Raw genomic sequence first — 14196 nt, 5'->3', positions numbered from 1 at the left:
ATAAGTAAGGACTGAGTAAGAGAAAAAAATAAAGTGTTAAGTGTTACCCAGGAGAAAATATGCACTTGAGAAGAAAATAATGAATGAAAGAGTTCCACAGATGATGTAAAGAGAAGGAACATGTTTCAGAGAGCACCTGAAAATAGGAGAGGAAGCACCTCAGAGCAGACCTGCTCCTATGGCCTTTGAACAAACTGGGTACAAAAACCAGGCTGCAGTTGGATTGTCAGTCACCATCTCATTACAAGCTTGTGATTACTTGTGGGGAATCAGCACAGAGACAAAAGGATTTCTGCCAGCTGAGCTGGGCCTCAAGGACAGACTGCTGGTGGCAGGGGGGACGGTGCAGGTGGGGGCTGCATGCATGCGTAGCAGGGGAACAACTTCAGTATTGATTAATGTGTTTATTTTTAAGCTAGAATTGGATACAAGACACTGACAGGTACAGAATAAGCAGCTATCTAATGGCTGTCAATAAGGTCACATTTTCCCCAGGACATGGGAGAGTACCTTTGTACTTTAAGCAAGAGGGAAGGCAAAAAGAGAGCCCAAGCACAACTGACACAGCAGGAATCAACGTGATGCGTAAGATTACGTAGCATCCCCACACATGCACCTGAAAGCACCTAGAACTTCGCACACAGGAATCAAAAGGCACCAATAATGCATGCAGCTCACCAGTATTTCTACACAAGCAAGGCCATATTCTTCTCATGTAGTCACCTGCTACTACAAACCCCAAATTTCTAGTACATGATTGACCCAAGGACAGAAGGTCCCATCTGTATTGTACATCCACACAAACTGCCAAAGGAACAGCAGGTACATCCATCCACCTATCTGCCCACACTCCTGCACGCAGTGGCAGTCACTCTTGCAGAGCGGAGAGCACAGAGGTCCCCTCCAGCAGGCAGGGAGCTTTATGAATAGGAACCACCAAGCACAGGGCTCAGTGCATCTTGCCTAAAGGGTCCTCATCACCAAAAGCTCACAGCACAGCTCACAGCCCCTCTTTTGCGGCCAGAGGGAAATCCCTGTGGAGAAGCAGGCACTGAGGATTTCATAAGGGATTCAGGCAGCACTATTTGAATCAAGTCCTTGAAGCGTGTCCACTACAGTGCTGGTCAGTGTGCTGTGGTGCTGCGCTGCTGCTTTAGCCCTGGGGACACTGCGGCTTCCCCGAGCAAGGAAATCATGTTCTGCATTGCCAGCAGCCAGAGCACGCTCCTCTCTGCCTCCCACGGCTGGCCTGCAGCACAATCCCCCAGCGTTCAGGAGGTGCGGGTACCTCAGGAGGGTCTCCAGGTCTTGGGAGGCCAGCTTTCTGTGGGGCCACTCTCCATAAGGCCAGCATTTGACTCATTGAGAGGAGACAGGAAGAAAAACAGAGAGCCCAGGAGCACACACACACAGAGAAATGCTCTTGGCAGAGGAGCAGAGTGGGGAGCCAACTTTCCACCCCCGCCTGGCCCGCTCTTTCCTTCCCCTCCCACTCCCCAGCACACTCCTTCAGGCCCCTCCAGAGCACCAACAGCCATATCCCTGCTAACATGTGATGCTGGGCCCTTTAAGACATTTTAAGTTTCAATTCCTTTCTTCAGAGGCAGAGGAAAAACAAACCAGCATTGCGGAAAGCCTGGTATTTCACTAATGGGGTCCAGATGTCTCCATTCCTCAGACTCTGGGTCCTGGCTTGCAAAACAGGGCAGGGAGAGGCTGCGCCCCTGCTCCCCCCAACGCCCTGCTAGCTTAGCCTTTCTCCTGACCCCACCACACCATTTCACCCTGCTCCTTCCCCCGTTGCCACCCACAGCCCTGCCACCAGCACTTCTATATGCACATGACAGATTCATCTCCCTTCTCGTGTCCTCTGGAAAGCTGCCAGAGCACAGGGGAACTGGGATCAGCGAGCCTGCAGAAGCACAGAGCTGGGCAGGCAAAGCCTCCCCCTTCCTCAAAAAGCTGAAGTGAAGAAAGATCATTGTGTACAGCCTTAAAAAAAACACAACATGAGAATATTTCAGGAACCATACAGGACATGGGTCCTCCTGCTTCTGCATTAGTGGGGAAGCAGAGATCTGGACGGGCACACAGAGATAACCCTGTCTGACAGAGGGCCATGCACTGCAGACAACCCTACAGGATGGAGCCGGCTACACACAAGACTGAGGTTTGGGATGGGAATTCCCATGTTCAAGGCTCTCCAAGCTGCCACTGAAACACAAACTTATCTTCGCTCTGCTACAGAGTCCAGGTGGAAGCTGCTTTATTCCCCCCCCCCCCCCCCCCCCAACAGCCAGTGATCAAAGAGCTGAACCTGGGGAGGAATCAAAAGCACGCTTCCCTTTCCCCTCTGCTCCTGCTCAGCTAAAAACAAAGGCTCCTTTCTCAGGAACTGCTCAGACTTTGTCAGCACTGCTTCTCCTGCGTTTAAGGGACCCAGGCCAGCAGGGGATTGCTTTAATTAGGCAACCCTACCTCTTGCTATGGAGAAGGGAAATGGTGCAGACCTCCAGTTGCTATTGACCCCCTAGGTTGCACTCCCTCGGGAGGGAAGAGAGGTCCAACCCCCATCCCATGCAACTGGAATCTATCAACAGTTTATGCTACAGTCCTCCCTCCCTCCCACTCCCCAGGGGAAAAACAAGGAGTTCTGATCATCTCTGCAATACAGATGTAGCAGTTGGCTTTGATTAAACTACTTGGTGTTTATAACCACCCAATCAGCATATGTAACCTGGAGGAAAGTGAAGCCTCCACAAGCAACTCGGAATACAGAGGTCAGGAGTCTTAGCAGAGACACACTGGTTTAGCAAAAAGACATCTAACACCCAGCTCTTCAATTATGAAATCTCTGCCTGTTCATCCATAGCAGCACTATAGCAGTCTCCGTGCAGAAAGCGATATTTAGAGGCTGATTCATCACCATATTTGTCATCACTTCCACCTGCTGAGAATGAAGCAGACCCACTGATCTCAACTAGACAAAAAGCCAGGCTCAGCTACAGCTCCCAGGCACACTGTGTGCCTCAAAACACCTGAGTGACAAAAAACAGAGTAAGGGACAGCAGTTTGCTGTCAGAAACCCTGATCAACTCAAACACATGACTACATCGTAGCAGGCATTTTTCATCTCCCAGCACACTGAGTGGGGCTAACTCTCGTGATTACATCCTTATCAAAAGCATCCAACTATTCATTTATTCTTTTCTCTATTCAGTATAATCAAAGACAACAATTATCTACCTTTGTCTTGCAGAGGAAGCAGCACACTTGACAATGCCAATTTCATCTGGCACGATTCTTAATATTCAACACTTTTAAGCAGCTCTACGAGTAGGTCCATGTTACTCTCAGTGATATTCTACACATTGTTATTTCAACCAGCAGTACTCCAACCATTCACAACTGAGAATTTTACGAATACAGATTAAGTGGTATGTTCAATATAGAACCATGAGACATTCTTGCTCCACAGGCTTAGCAACTGAATCCTGGAGAGGTTATTTTACCAAAAGTCAGAAGGAACCAGCATTTGAGCTGCCCCTTCAGTTCTACAGCTCCTGTTGCTGCGCACAGAAAGGTGACAGCTTTCTTTGTAACCAGAAGAGACGTGTGAAGATCTCTGCCACGCTCCTTCAGAAAACTCACCATGGCTGCCCCACAAATACCAAACAGTCCAGACCTTGGAGTAACACATCACTCTTGAATATAACTGTGACAGGAAGCCAAAAAAGATCAGATTAATTCCCAGGGTCTGTCAACTTTCTGTTGCTCCAGGGCTTCAGGCACAGGTTACTCCCTGCACATCAGGAAGGCCAGACCGATTCAGAAGTGCTCAGCAGTACTAAGACTGCTGGTAACCAGGCTTCTGCTTATATCACAAGCTGCAGACAGTACTCAGAAGGCACACCTGGAATAGCAAGAGCTGAAGGCCTAATCCTCAACAGATACCCAGGACTCAAGTCTGAGCAAGCTACTCACCTCATCGTCCTTATACCAGGAGAGGTTCTCCGCTGTCAGGACAAACCAGTACTCCTTGGAGCCACCCTTCATGATCCCAATGTTGTTGATGGTGAGCCAGCCCTTTCGGATGACCTAAGGGGTTGGAAGCAATAAGCATTACTAAGATCCCTAAGAGCCGGCCTTAGGTGACAGAGGAAAGAGCAGAGGGTACCCCTACACACAGAATCATACGGAAAGACAAGGAACACCGTGCTCTCTGCTGCTGCCAAAAGAGCCCCCCACTCAACTGGCCAGTGAAGGTTTGTCTCAAAAGGGCCAGGAATAGCACAAAAAGGATGCAGGAAGGAACCTGGCTGTGCCTTATATCCTCTGCCAAGGGAAAGAGATACAAGAAGAACTGCATTGAGAGTGCCTTGGACACTGGCACAACTACAGAAGCACCAGGTCACAGCAACACACCCAGAAAAGACCATGCCCAGAGAAAAGCAATGCAGCAGTGCACCTTTTGGCACACTGCACATGGGGTGTGCTTCACCCAACTCAGGGGTGTGGGAAACCAGTTCAAGAGGAAGAGATGGGCAAACAACTCAAGGAATTGAGTTTAATAACAAGGATACACTAAGTACGAGAACAAAATGGTGCATCTGGAATTAGTAGGCTGGACTTCAGCATACCCATGTATTTGAGTAGTCATTAACTGAGAGCAATGCAAGTTCCTGTATGTTAGTCTGTTGAGAAGCCAAGCTGTTATTCTCTGTGGAACTCCAATTCACCATGTGCTGCTTTAGAGCCTCACACTCAATCAAATACAAGTATGCATCAGCTTAAGGCATTAGCTTTTATGTCTTACTGCACTGTTAACACCCAGATACATCTGCATGCACTGTGTGTACCTTGTTGAATGGCTTGCTTGTTGAAAATGACTGCACTGCATACTAGGAAGTTCCTCTGTGTGAGCAGCACAATCCTCTAACCTGCCAATTTAACCTATAAAGGTAAATGTTGGAGCATTGGATCTTCACCTCATGCCCACTGATAAACCTGAGATAGTCCTATTCTCTCTGTGGACAGGAGAGGGCAGTGAAACAGAACTCCAGAACTCTGGATTGCTGCTTTTTATTTCCACCCACTCAGATGTGCCAGCAACCCTATGATTTTCCTCGACATACTACCTTTTCACCTCATTTATGCTTCACCTGTGCCTAGTGCCAGCTGCCTTCCTCTCCCCATTCAGCAGCAGAGGGAATAATTTGCCTGTGCACTGTTCTTGCCTTCCCAGATGCAACATTAATGTTCATTAGCACACCCTGCTGAGTGGCCTTCTACTCACCAGGATCTCATCCTGCAAAGGGGAACCATAGCAACAGCAGCAGAGCAGAGAGCAGGAGAGGAGCAAAGAGAGGAGAGATTGTTACTAGGAAAGCTGGAGCAGGAGAAGAGAGGCTCAAAAAATAAATTGGAACCCAAATCTTCTACTCCAGGCATTAACAAAAGTAACCCCCATCCCAAAATAAAACTTGCTAAAGGGAAAAGCCCAGGCACTTTACAGGTTGGTCCAAAGCTTGCCCTTTCTGCTCTTTCGCAGTAAGCTCTTCAGCAAGGTATACCACAGAGTTTGAGGCTCCCTACAGCCGCTCCGAGATCCCACAAAGTGGATGGTTGGGCAGTTCAGCCTGAAGACCTACCTGCCAACAACACTGAAACAGTCTGCATGTTTGTGCGCAGGGAAAGGCGATTACACGTGTTCTGAAGCAAATTGATGTTACGAGTGAAGGTCTTTAAAAAGATTAACTGAAAGCATTTGCTTTTATTCCCTGTGAAACTGCTTGTACAGCTTTGTTTCTACAGGACCTTCTAGCCTAGATAGCCTTGTCATTTTCCTAGCAAATCTGGAAGGTGTTATTAGCTCCTTTTTAATTGGATGTGCAATCCTTACAGTTCCTGAAGGAATAAGCAAACTCCTCCCCTCCACTGCAGTCTTCTCCCAATGGAGATGTTCTCATATATAATCAGTGCAGCCATGGCTATACATAACTGTCTCCCTGTGCAGGGGGGTTAAGTATTTCCAGCAACATTTTCCATCTGAGTGCCCACGAACCCTTGAAATCCCTTTTCAGAAAGTGGGTACCACTGATGGGAAAGACAATCAAAGGCATGACAAGTCTGTCTTGTGGCAGACCTAACAATAATTGGACTCAAAGTGAGAGTTTATTGGTAAGTGGCTCAAATGTGAGTATCTACAAGATCTCAAGTGTTCTGTACTACTTCACTTCAGCAAAAGAGCTGGCACAGCTAGCAAAGGGGCTGAAAACCCAGGGATGTACATTAACAATATTAATAGTGATTTCTACCAGAAAAGAAAGACCAGACAGCAAGCAATGAGCTTACATGAGGTGGTGTACCCCTTCTGGCCATAAAAGACTAGATCTTGATTACCAAACATCCACTTCTTTCTATGACACTTTCCCTCTGTTGCTGCTACACTTGGTTCTTTCTGACTGCAGTGAGCCTCAAATGCTATGCTCCAGGTACAAACAGAGCTTGATCAATATAAAACACAAAAAGCCACAACTTGGAGCACCGCTGCATTTAGCCCAGCGCTTGTCCACCTGGCAGCTTCCAGGTAACAAACAAATCCTTCTTGCAGCAGTGAAGGAGATAGAAACTTGGCCTACCTGGTTCCCAGCTGCCTTCTTCTTGCTCATCTGGCTGCTCCTCTGCTGAGCACTGCAAACAACAGTGGAGACATTCAAAACCTCTCAGACTCTTCTTCATCACCTGAATCCTGCTCCCATCAGATAGCTGTTACAATGAATTGAGGCCTCTCACCACTAAATTCCAACTTTAGATACCCCAATCTACCTCAACCTGCTCTCTCAGCCTTGGTCTACTCATCTTCAGTCCCACACTTCGGTCACAAACCCTCCACTGCTTGGCATAATGCTGTAACTCCCCCTTACAAGCATCCCTAATTCTCCTCCCCAGCCTTGCAATATGAAGCCATTGAAAAGGGAAACAATACTGACAGTAAAGACATACTTTGGGGCAGCACCTGCACTGCTGCTTCTCAAAAACGTTTACTGGAGCAGCTATAGGAGAGAGCCACAGGAAACACATTAAGAGGGACGAGATATCAGTGCTTACTTGGCAAAGCCAATGAAATCCTCATGGTTTGTATTCATGTAAGCCAGCTCAATGTCTATTAGAAGCATGACCTGCCAAACAGAGGCACAGACAGCACAAGACAGACATTAGGTGACTGACATTGTATTAATCAGGCACAGAGAGAGCCTTTTATATAGTTCATCTGATCAGCCCCCTCTGCTGCCAGACACCCCTTGGCTCACAGTTTGGCTCAGGCTCCTCTAGCCTAGACCATCCTCCACCCCACATCATCTCCCCACTTGCACACGCTCCTGATCACCTACCTGATCTTTGGTCCTGCCTTCTCGCTCACGGATGTGGGTAGTAACAATCCTCTCCATCTCCTCACGCAGATGAGGGTACTGGCTGAGCTGCAGGAGAGAGAAAACACGTGCACATGGGAAAGGGAGGTATAAAGGCGCAGGGGGGGACAACCCCCTGCGTGTATGCATGCACATGTACGCCCTGCAATCAGTTCTTTTTTTTTCTAAAGGGAAGTTCTGGGAAGCTGGACTTGCAGACAGATTTTCCAAGATCCTGGAAGTCTGCCAAGGGCAGAGTTCATTCCTTCTTGCTTTGGGCTTCAAATAGTCCTTCTCACTCTTACAGCAACCTTTGTGTCATGGAAGACCTGCTCCAAACCCACCATACTCTGCCTGGCATGAGGCTCCTGTCCAACCCCAGATGTGAACGCCAGATACCACTTTTTGTTGTTAAACAATTTTTCTAGATGTTCAATATCTCATTGGCTAAGTAGACAAATGGCCCATTGCTGCAGCCTGCTAAATCTTATGAGAAGTCCCCTGGGAAAAATGGGGTTTAATCCCCATTTGCTGAGGTGTTAAATGAAAGAACTTAGCCCTCTCCATCAACACTTGCAAGCAGAGACAGAGGACCTGACTGATTAAGGACCTGACTGACTCAAGGGGGCATATCTCCAAGGAACGCTGCACTCTGGGCATGCAGGTGCTGCTCCTACCTGCTCTCTACCTGCATCAGGGCAGGATTACATAGCTGAAGTCTATATTCACATGGCAACTTATACTACAATTTCTTTGAACTTGACTGAGGAAGGAATTCATTCCTGAGCGCACTGAGAAAAAAGTGCGAGGACTTCACTGGCTGTGGTTCAAGAGAAAAGTATCCTGAGATCATACGTGAGACACCCTTCCAAAACGAACACCTTAAAGCACCCTTTCACGCAGTTTCTACCTACTTGCCCGTAATTCATAAGCCTCTACTGATTTCAATAACAGTACCTGTATGCCACTAGGTTCAGGTTCAGCATGGCCAAAAAATGGATTTTCCATCCCCAGGGTTTAGATTTTTAAATCTTCACCTATCTCCCCTGTAAAACTATCCCTCCCGCCCCTTTTTTTGTCTGGTTTAGTTACTCTTGACTGCAACATCAAACAGCATTTCCTAGCATCAGTCTGTTATACCCCCCCATCGAGGGGGTTTATTTAAGAGTCCTTTGCCTGTTATCTGTACTACAGTTTTGTTTCTCCAATTTATAACAGCTTTTTAAACTGACTTGGCCCCCAAACAAGCAATTATTTCAAGTTAGAAAGATTAGCTCAAAAGTGTGCAGCAGCACTACTGAAAGCCAGATCTTACACTAACCAGCAACAGCTCTCCTACCATCTGACTACAAATAGTCTCAGACCCTTTCAGCACAGCAAATTGCAGTAGCCTGGAATTGAAATTGAGAACTAGCATTAACACTGCCTATTTTCAAATATGTAGTTTGTTTTGAACACCAATGACCCTACAGAAGCAGGAAAAAAAATGTGGAAATCAGCATTCCCCACCACCACCTTGCCTTGAAAATGCAAACTGGGTGTTCTCCGTGATCTTTATGATTCAGGCAGCTGGTTGCTTCAGAGATACATATAGGCAAAGCTTCCTGTTTCCTTTGGGGGAAAGGAGGGTTGGCAAAGGTTTGACAGGAAAGTTATGTCAGAGGAAAACAGGAAGTTGGAAAACCTCTAAGCAAGTCTCAGCTTCTTTACTTCAAATTAAAAAAAAAGTCAAACAAACACATCAACCCTCTCCCTGCCACCCCCACCCATCCCAAAGGCACGCAAAGAAAACACACTGTGGTTTATTCAGAACCTTGGTCATCCAGCAACATTCGTGTGCAAAAATAAATTGACAGCATTGGTCCCCATGCAGGAGCTTCCAACCCCAAGCATGCACAGGAGAAGCAAGGGCAGGCAAAGAAAAGTGACACTGACAAGCCACAGACATCCACCAGGGAACATGCAATAAGGCATAGAGGGACAAGGAATTATCATCAGCAGTACGAACAGCACCCAGAAATGCCATGACTCTGAAAGACAGGAGAGCAGGGACCCTTCGAGGGGCTACATCTGTCAGCCTGGGATCACATCCCAGCTCAAGTGGGTTTTCAATCCTGTTTTAGCTGGATTTTCCTGTTTTAAATACAAGCTCACAGCCCTCTTTGAAAAGCAATTTGTCCCAATGTTCCTTAGTTCCCCTCTTTGCACATTCCGGGAGTTCATGCCAGCACACTGAAGATCAACCTTCAGCCAAAAGGATGCTGACTTGCAAGTCCTTCCCTCCACTTGTGAGATGCTGCAGTGCAGCCTGGCACAGAAGGTTCCCGATTCTGGAAAAACACTAGCTAGGACACTATCATCCTAAATGTGCAAGCCTCCATACTTGCACCAGCTTTCTGTTTATTTTGGAGCTACTCTCCATTTAACCAACTGGAAGCAGCTCAGAATCAGGCCAGGTAGAAAATGCCTGCTAGTGGCTAACTTTGTTTCAGTCCTCAACTCTAACAGCCAACAGATAGTCAACTGGAAATCTCTCCATGCAGGAAAAGCTGTGCTTCTGTAGCACGTGAGGAATAGATGGGTTTGCCTCCTATGTTCTTTGTTAATACACTCCTATTATTCCATCTATGCAACTTTATCAACTGCACACAAAGATTTCTTCACCATCTGGGGTGAAATGAAATAATTGTGACAGCACACAAACACCACCACAATAGTTCAGAACAGCAACAAACCAAGACTACAGGACTGTTAAGCTAATTCAAAAGGTGTTAGCCCAAGCTCTCTTCCTTTCACGAAGCCTTGCAGGACTCAGTTCAAAGGTTTGTTTCTGATATCCGAAAGGCTGCATCAATCCACAGCACAGCGGACTGGGCGTGACCTTACAATTAGCATCAGTCCTGAAGTAGCCTTTTCCAGTTGCCTCCCCTAATAGCACATGCTTTATGTCCAGATGAAGCAGCTAGGGCTATAACATGCAAGATAAATACCACAAATCAGTTAATGCCCATGTGCAGTTATTACCCTTCGTCTTACACCATCAGAAACCACCTAAGACTTGCTGCTAACCTAAAGTGGTCTATGGCAATTTCAGAGATCTGCTGGTCTTTCTTCCCTCTTTCAGAGGGAGATACAGGCAAGATTGTCTTCTCACTATGTGTAGACATTCACCTTTAAATATTATTAAAACCTTCCTTCCAAATTTTTCAATACTATCACTAGATACAGCCACTCAAGGAGTTGTCTCATCTTTAACATTCATCTCCCTGGCCTCTCAGGCTAAATTTTATTACAGCCATTAGCTTTCTACAATGCCACTGCTACTATTGACTTCTTTATAGCATACATCTCAGTTGCATCATCTTTGAACAACCCCATGGGGTCCTCCACCATGTCACAGATTAAAATCTATAGAGCCAGTGGGTGGCCAGCTGCTCTAATGACATTGCCCAATACAGCTGTTGGGTATCAACACATGGTTTTCATGATTCTTCTCCCTCCCCTACCTACAGGATACATCTCCTGCCAGATACAGAAAACAGTGTAAACAAAATCAAAACCACCAAAATAAAACCCACAAGAGAAACAGTCTGGAAAGGAGCTACTCTGCCTTGCCACAGCTATTTGGCAACAGCAGCACTCTGCAAGAAATACAGCAGACAGAGCTCAGAAGTTGAGCTCTGTGTTCCTAAGTACAATTAGTCCTCAACAGCTTAGCTCTCAACTTCACTCTGAACTCAGTTATCCTCCCTTCCTTCCCAATTTTGGGCTGTATGATTGTGAGTCAAGCTATAACCCTGCAAGAATGGGACTGTAATTTTCAGGTCTTAAAATAACTAGTGAAACAGCCCTTTCCAACTCAGTTCCAGGAGTATACCACTATTGTGCTACAGACCTGTTTCTGGCCCCTCACATCTAAGCTCCACACAAATTAATTGCCACTCTACCTTTATTTTCAGGAGGCATGTGGTGCCCCCTCCTGGACAAAACTAGCCTGGGAAACAAACCCACTCCTGCCCCAACCTCTAAGCAGCATTCGACACCTTCCATGTCACTCAGCAAGCTGCTGCTGCCCTCTGCTAGCCTAAGGCTCTTGCTGTTTACAGTGTAAAAAGAAAAAAATATCTACACTACCTCAACTGAGCATAGTCCATGGAGCGAGGCATCAGCAGGAGAATGATGTAAAGGGTGTAATGTATGGAAAAGCCCCTACCTCCTCCCCAAGTCTTTCAGGCCAGTAATCTGTTGACACTGAATCTCTTGTGCCTCAGACTTTAATTGATGGTTGTATTGTTCGTGATACTGCTCAGCACAGCTCTGTAGCCAAGCTGAAGCCTGCAGACCACTTGTGCTGGGGGGGGAAACATAAGGTCTTTTCTGGCTTTTTATTTTTAAATATTTTTCTAGAGTATATGAATTTATTTTTTTTAGGGGGTCCCATTAAAAAATAAGCAAGAAGTTCCAAATACGCAGGCAGTGGCACAGCAAACAGGGCTTGCAGAGGGTTTGATCCACACTGAGGTGCATGCCACTGAGCCAGACAGAGGAAAAGGGCTCACTACAAAGTGATCCACTGGATCCCAGCTCACTTAACAGCTGAAGAGCCCATCAGCTAATGCCCACTCCTCTCAGCCTGCTTTTAAACTGCACTGATGCCTGCAGACTGCTGCTCTCCTTTAGCTGCCTCTTTATACCCGTTTTCTCTCACTAAATTCACTGGAGTTCCTGTGGTACGTGTGGAGAAACAGCGTGAATGTGTGTGGGAAGGGGCGTGGGCATTGACCTTTCTTTGTATTTTTGGTTTCTTTACCTTTTCGCTACACTTTCTGATGGTGGATGTGAGCTCACTCACTACCATATCCACACACTTCAGACTCGGCTCCTTCAACTTCTGCACCTGCTTTTTCACTATGGCTTCAAAAGCGAGGTCAGGCGTGAAGAGACCCGTTCTGCATGGCAGGGGCAGGGTGGGAGGAAGCAACGGGGAAGAAGAGAGCAAAGCAGAGAAAGAGCAGGAAGAAGGAGAGAGGAGGAAGGAAAAGGGAAAAGAGAGAAAACAAGGCAAAATGAGAAGTGAGATCTTTGGTTCAGTCCGTTAGCTTATTGAACCAGGTGAGCATTGCTATGGGGCCTGCGCACTGCCAAGTATCGGGAGAGTCTACAGGCAAATGGAAGTGGCAGAGGAAAGGAGGTAGGAAGAGCTGGCTGGTGAAATGGTGAGCTGTCAAGAGCAAAATGAATGGATGGAAGTCCCCAGGGATCAAGTGATCTCTTCCTGAAGGCAAGCTTATGCAGATTTTAAGACACAGCTGCTTGCCACAGCAAGTGACTATTTCCTAGAGGCTCACCGTGTCTCATTTCCCTTTGTTTGTAGGTATTCCCCTTTCCTTCCCACCATGGTTACCCCTTTCATGCTTTCCTCATTTCAGGTGCAGGAGGCCTGACCAGGAGCCAAGCTAAGACTTGCAAAGGTCTGTCACTTGCACCTTGTGCTGGCCTGAAGGCTGAACTGAACGGATGTCTCAATTTCAGAGATTAAGATAACTGCTCCACTTACAGAGTGTCTTATCTCACTCACCTTTCCCACAACATTCCTACAACAGTTAGCTTTCTCAGTAAAACCAGAGGTAAGCCAGTGTTTAGGGAAACGCAAACATGCTACAGGGCATCCACAGCTATACAGAGCATCTGTACTGCATCAGCTAACCTGCAGCGTCAGGCCCAATACAGGCCTGTTGAAGTGTATAACAAAGCATTAGTTTCCATACTATCTGACACCATATGAAGTCCCTTGTATTCTCAGTTCCTTTACTATGACAGAAACAGAAAATCCACAGAAACTGCAATTACTAGAATATGGCCAAATTATTCCAATTCAAGGCTGTTACTGCATCCAAAGAAGTTTCTCTAGCACATCTTTAACGCTTCAGAGCTTTTACCAGGGTGCTTTTTGTGTCACAAAATCAATTCCTTCTCTTTGCACAGCACATAACTGCTCTGAAAGTGCTTTCAAGGGGACAACATCCCCTTGACATAGGGATGGGATCCTGCTTTTTTAAAGGTACAATTCATAGTCAAACCTGTGGTGTCTACAGCTCACAATTAATCCAGGTCTAGTTATAACTAGACATCACTCCATTTAAATCAGATACCTACCCCTTCACGTCATCTTTCATCTCCGTAGGTAACATCTGCAAGACCCCAAGTTACATCACTCTATTAAAATACTTCAATGCATATTATAGGACCTTCAGTAACCTGAATTTTAAGTAGCAGAGAGGGTTGGAGTACACTAGAGGATTCAGCTTCACCCAAGGGCCTCTCTCAAGGTGCCAAAGCAGCCTCTTCCGATCAAAGCAAAGGCATTTTCAGAGCTTCCTCCACACCCTCTGGCTTGATTCCTTATTCCTACTAATCTAGTCAGCCCGCTAAACTCAGTGCACACCATTTCCCCTACGTGCACTGCTTCAAAGACCAGACTCAGGGGGCCTCGTACAAAGAAGAAAACCAGTTCCTTCAAGTACCTGGGTACCACCTGAATGACAGTATTTTGTTTCTTCAGACAGAAAACTGTAACCATGACTACTAGCACACAACACAGCAAGCAGCACTGCAGTTAGCCATTAAATGCTTAGCAGTGGGATCTAAACTAAAACGGAACGCTAATCCTGAAGCTGTGAGATGGTCCCTCACAGACCCCCTCTCCAATACCCCCCACTCCATTCCTGTGGTCTCTTCTCCCTTATTTCCCGCCCTGCTGTACCCACCACCTGATGACTAGGAA

The 14196-nt window shown here is 46.6% G+C and overlaps 1 protein-coding gene across 32 annotated transcripts in view; it reads right to left on the bottom strand.

Annotated features, from left to right (window-relative positions):
• The window catches only part of DNM1 (dynamin 1), a 69334-nt gene that overhangs the window by 21798 nt on the left and 33340 nt on the right, over nt 1-14196 (bottom strand). For 15 of the 32 annotated variants that reach the window (XR_013941005.1, XR_013941006.1, XR_013941007.1 and 12 more), the window contains exons 11-15: nt 7395-7481; nt 7111-7181; nt 6642-6693; nt 5297-5308; nt 3985-4098 (exon numbers count right to left, since the gene is read on the bottom strand). Coding sequence is in view for 19 of the 32 variants with exons in the window: in XM_080562433.1 (XP_080418559.1) it covers nt 3985-4098; nt 5297-5308; nt 6642-6693; nt 7111-7181; nt 7395-7481 (336 nt within the window). In the remaining 13 variants the exon portion in view is untranslated. Of the gene's footprint in view, nt 1-3984; nt 4099-5296; nt 5309-6632; nt 6694-7110; nt 7182-7394; nt 7482-12222; nt 12362-14196 lie in introns of all 32 variants that reach the window. The other 17 variants (XR_013940999.1, XR_013941000.1, XR_013941001.1 and 14 more) reach the window with 5 other exon arrangements.

Source organism: Anser brachyrhynchus (assembly GCF_964034855.1).
Source record: "Anser brachyrhynchus genome assembly, chromosome: 19".
Taxonomy (NCBI): Eukaryota; Metazoa; Chordata; class Aves; order Anseriformes; family Anatidae; genus Anser; species Anser brachyrhynchus.
The sequence above is the reverse complement of the archived record's forward strand: the minus strand, read 5'-3'. Positions and strand labels throughout refer to the sequence as shown.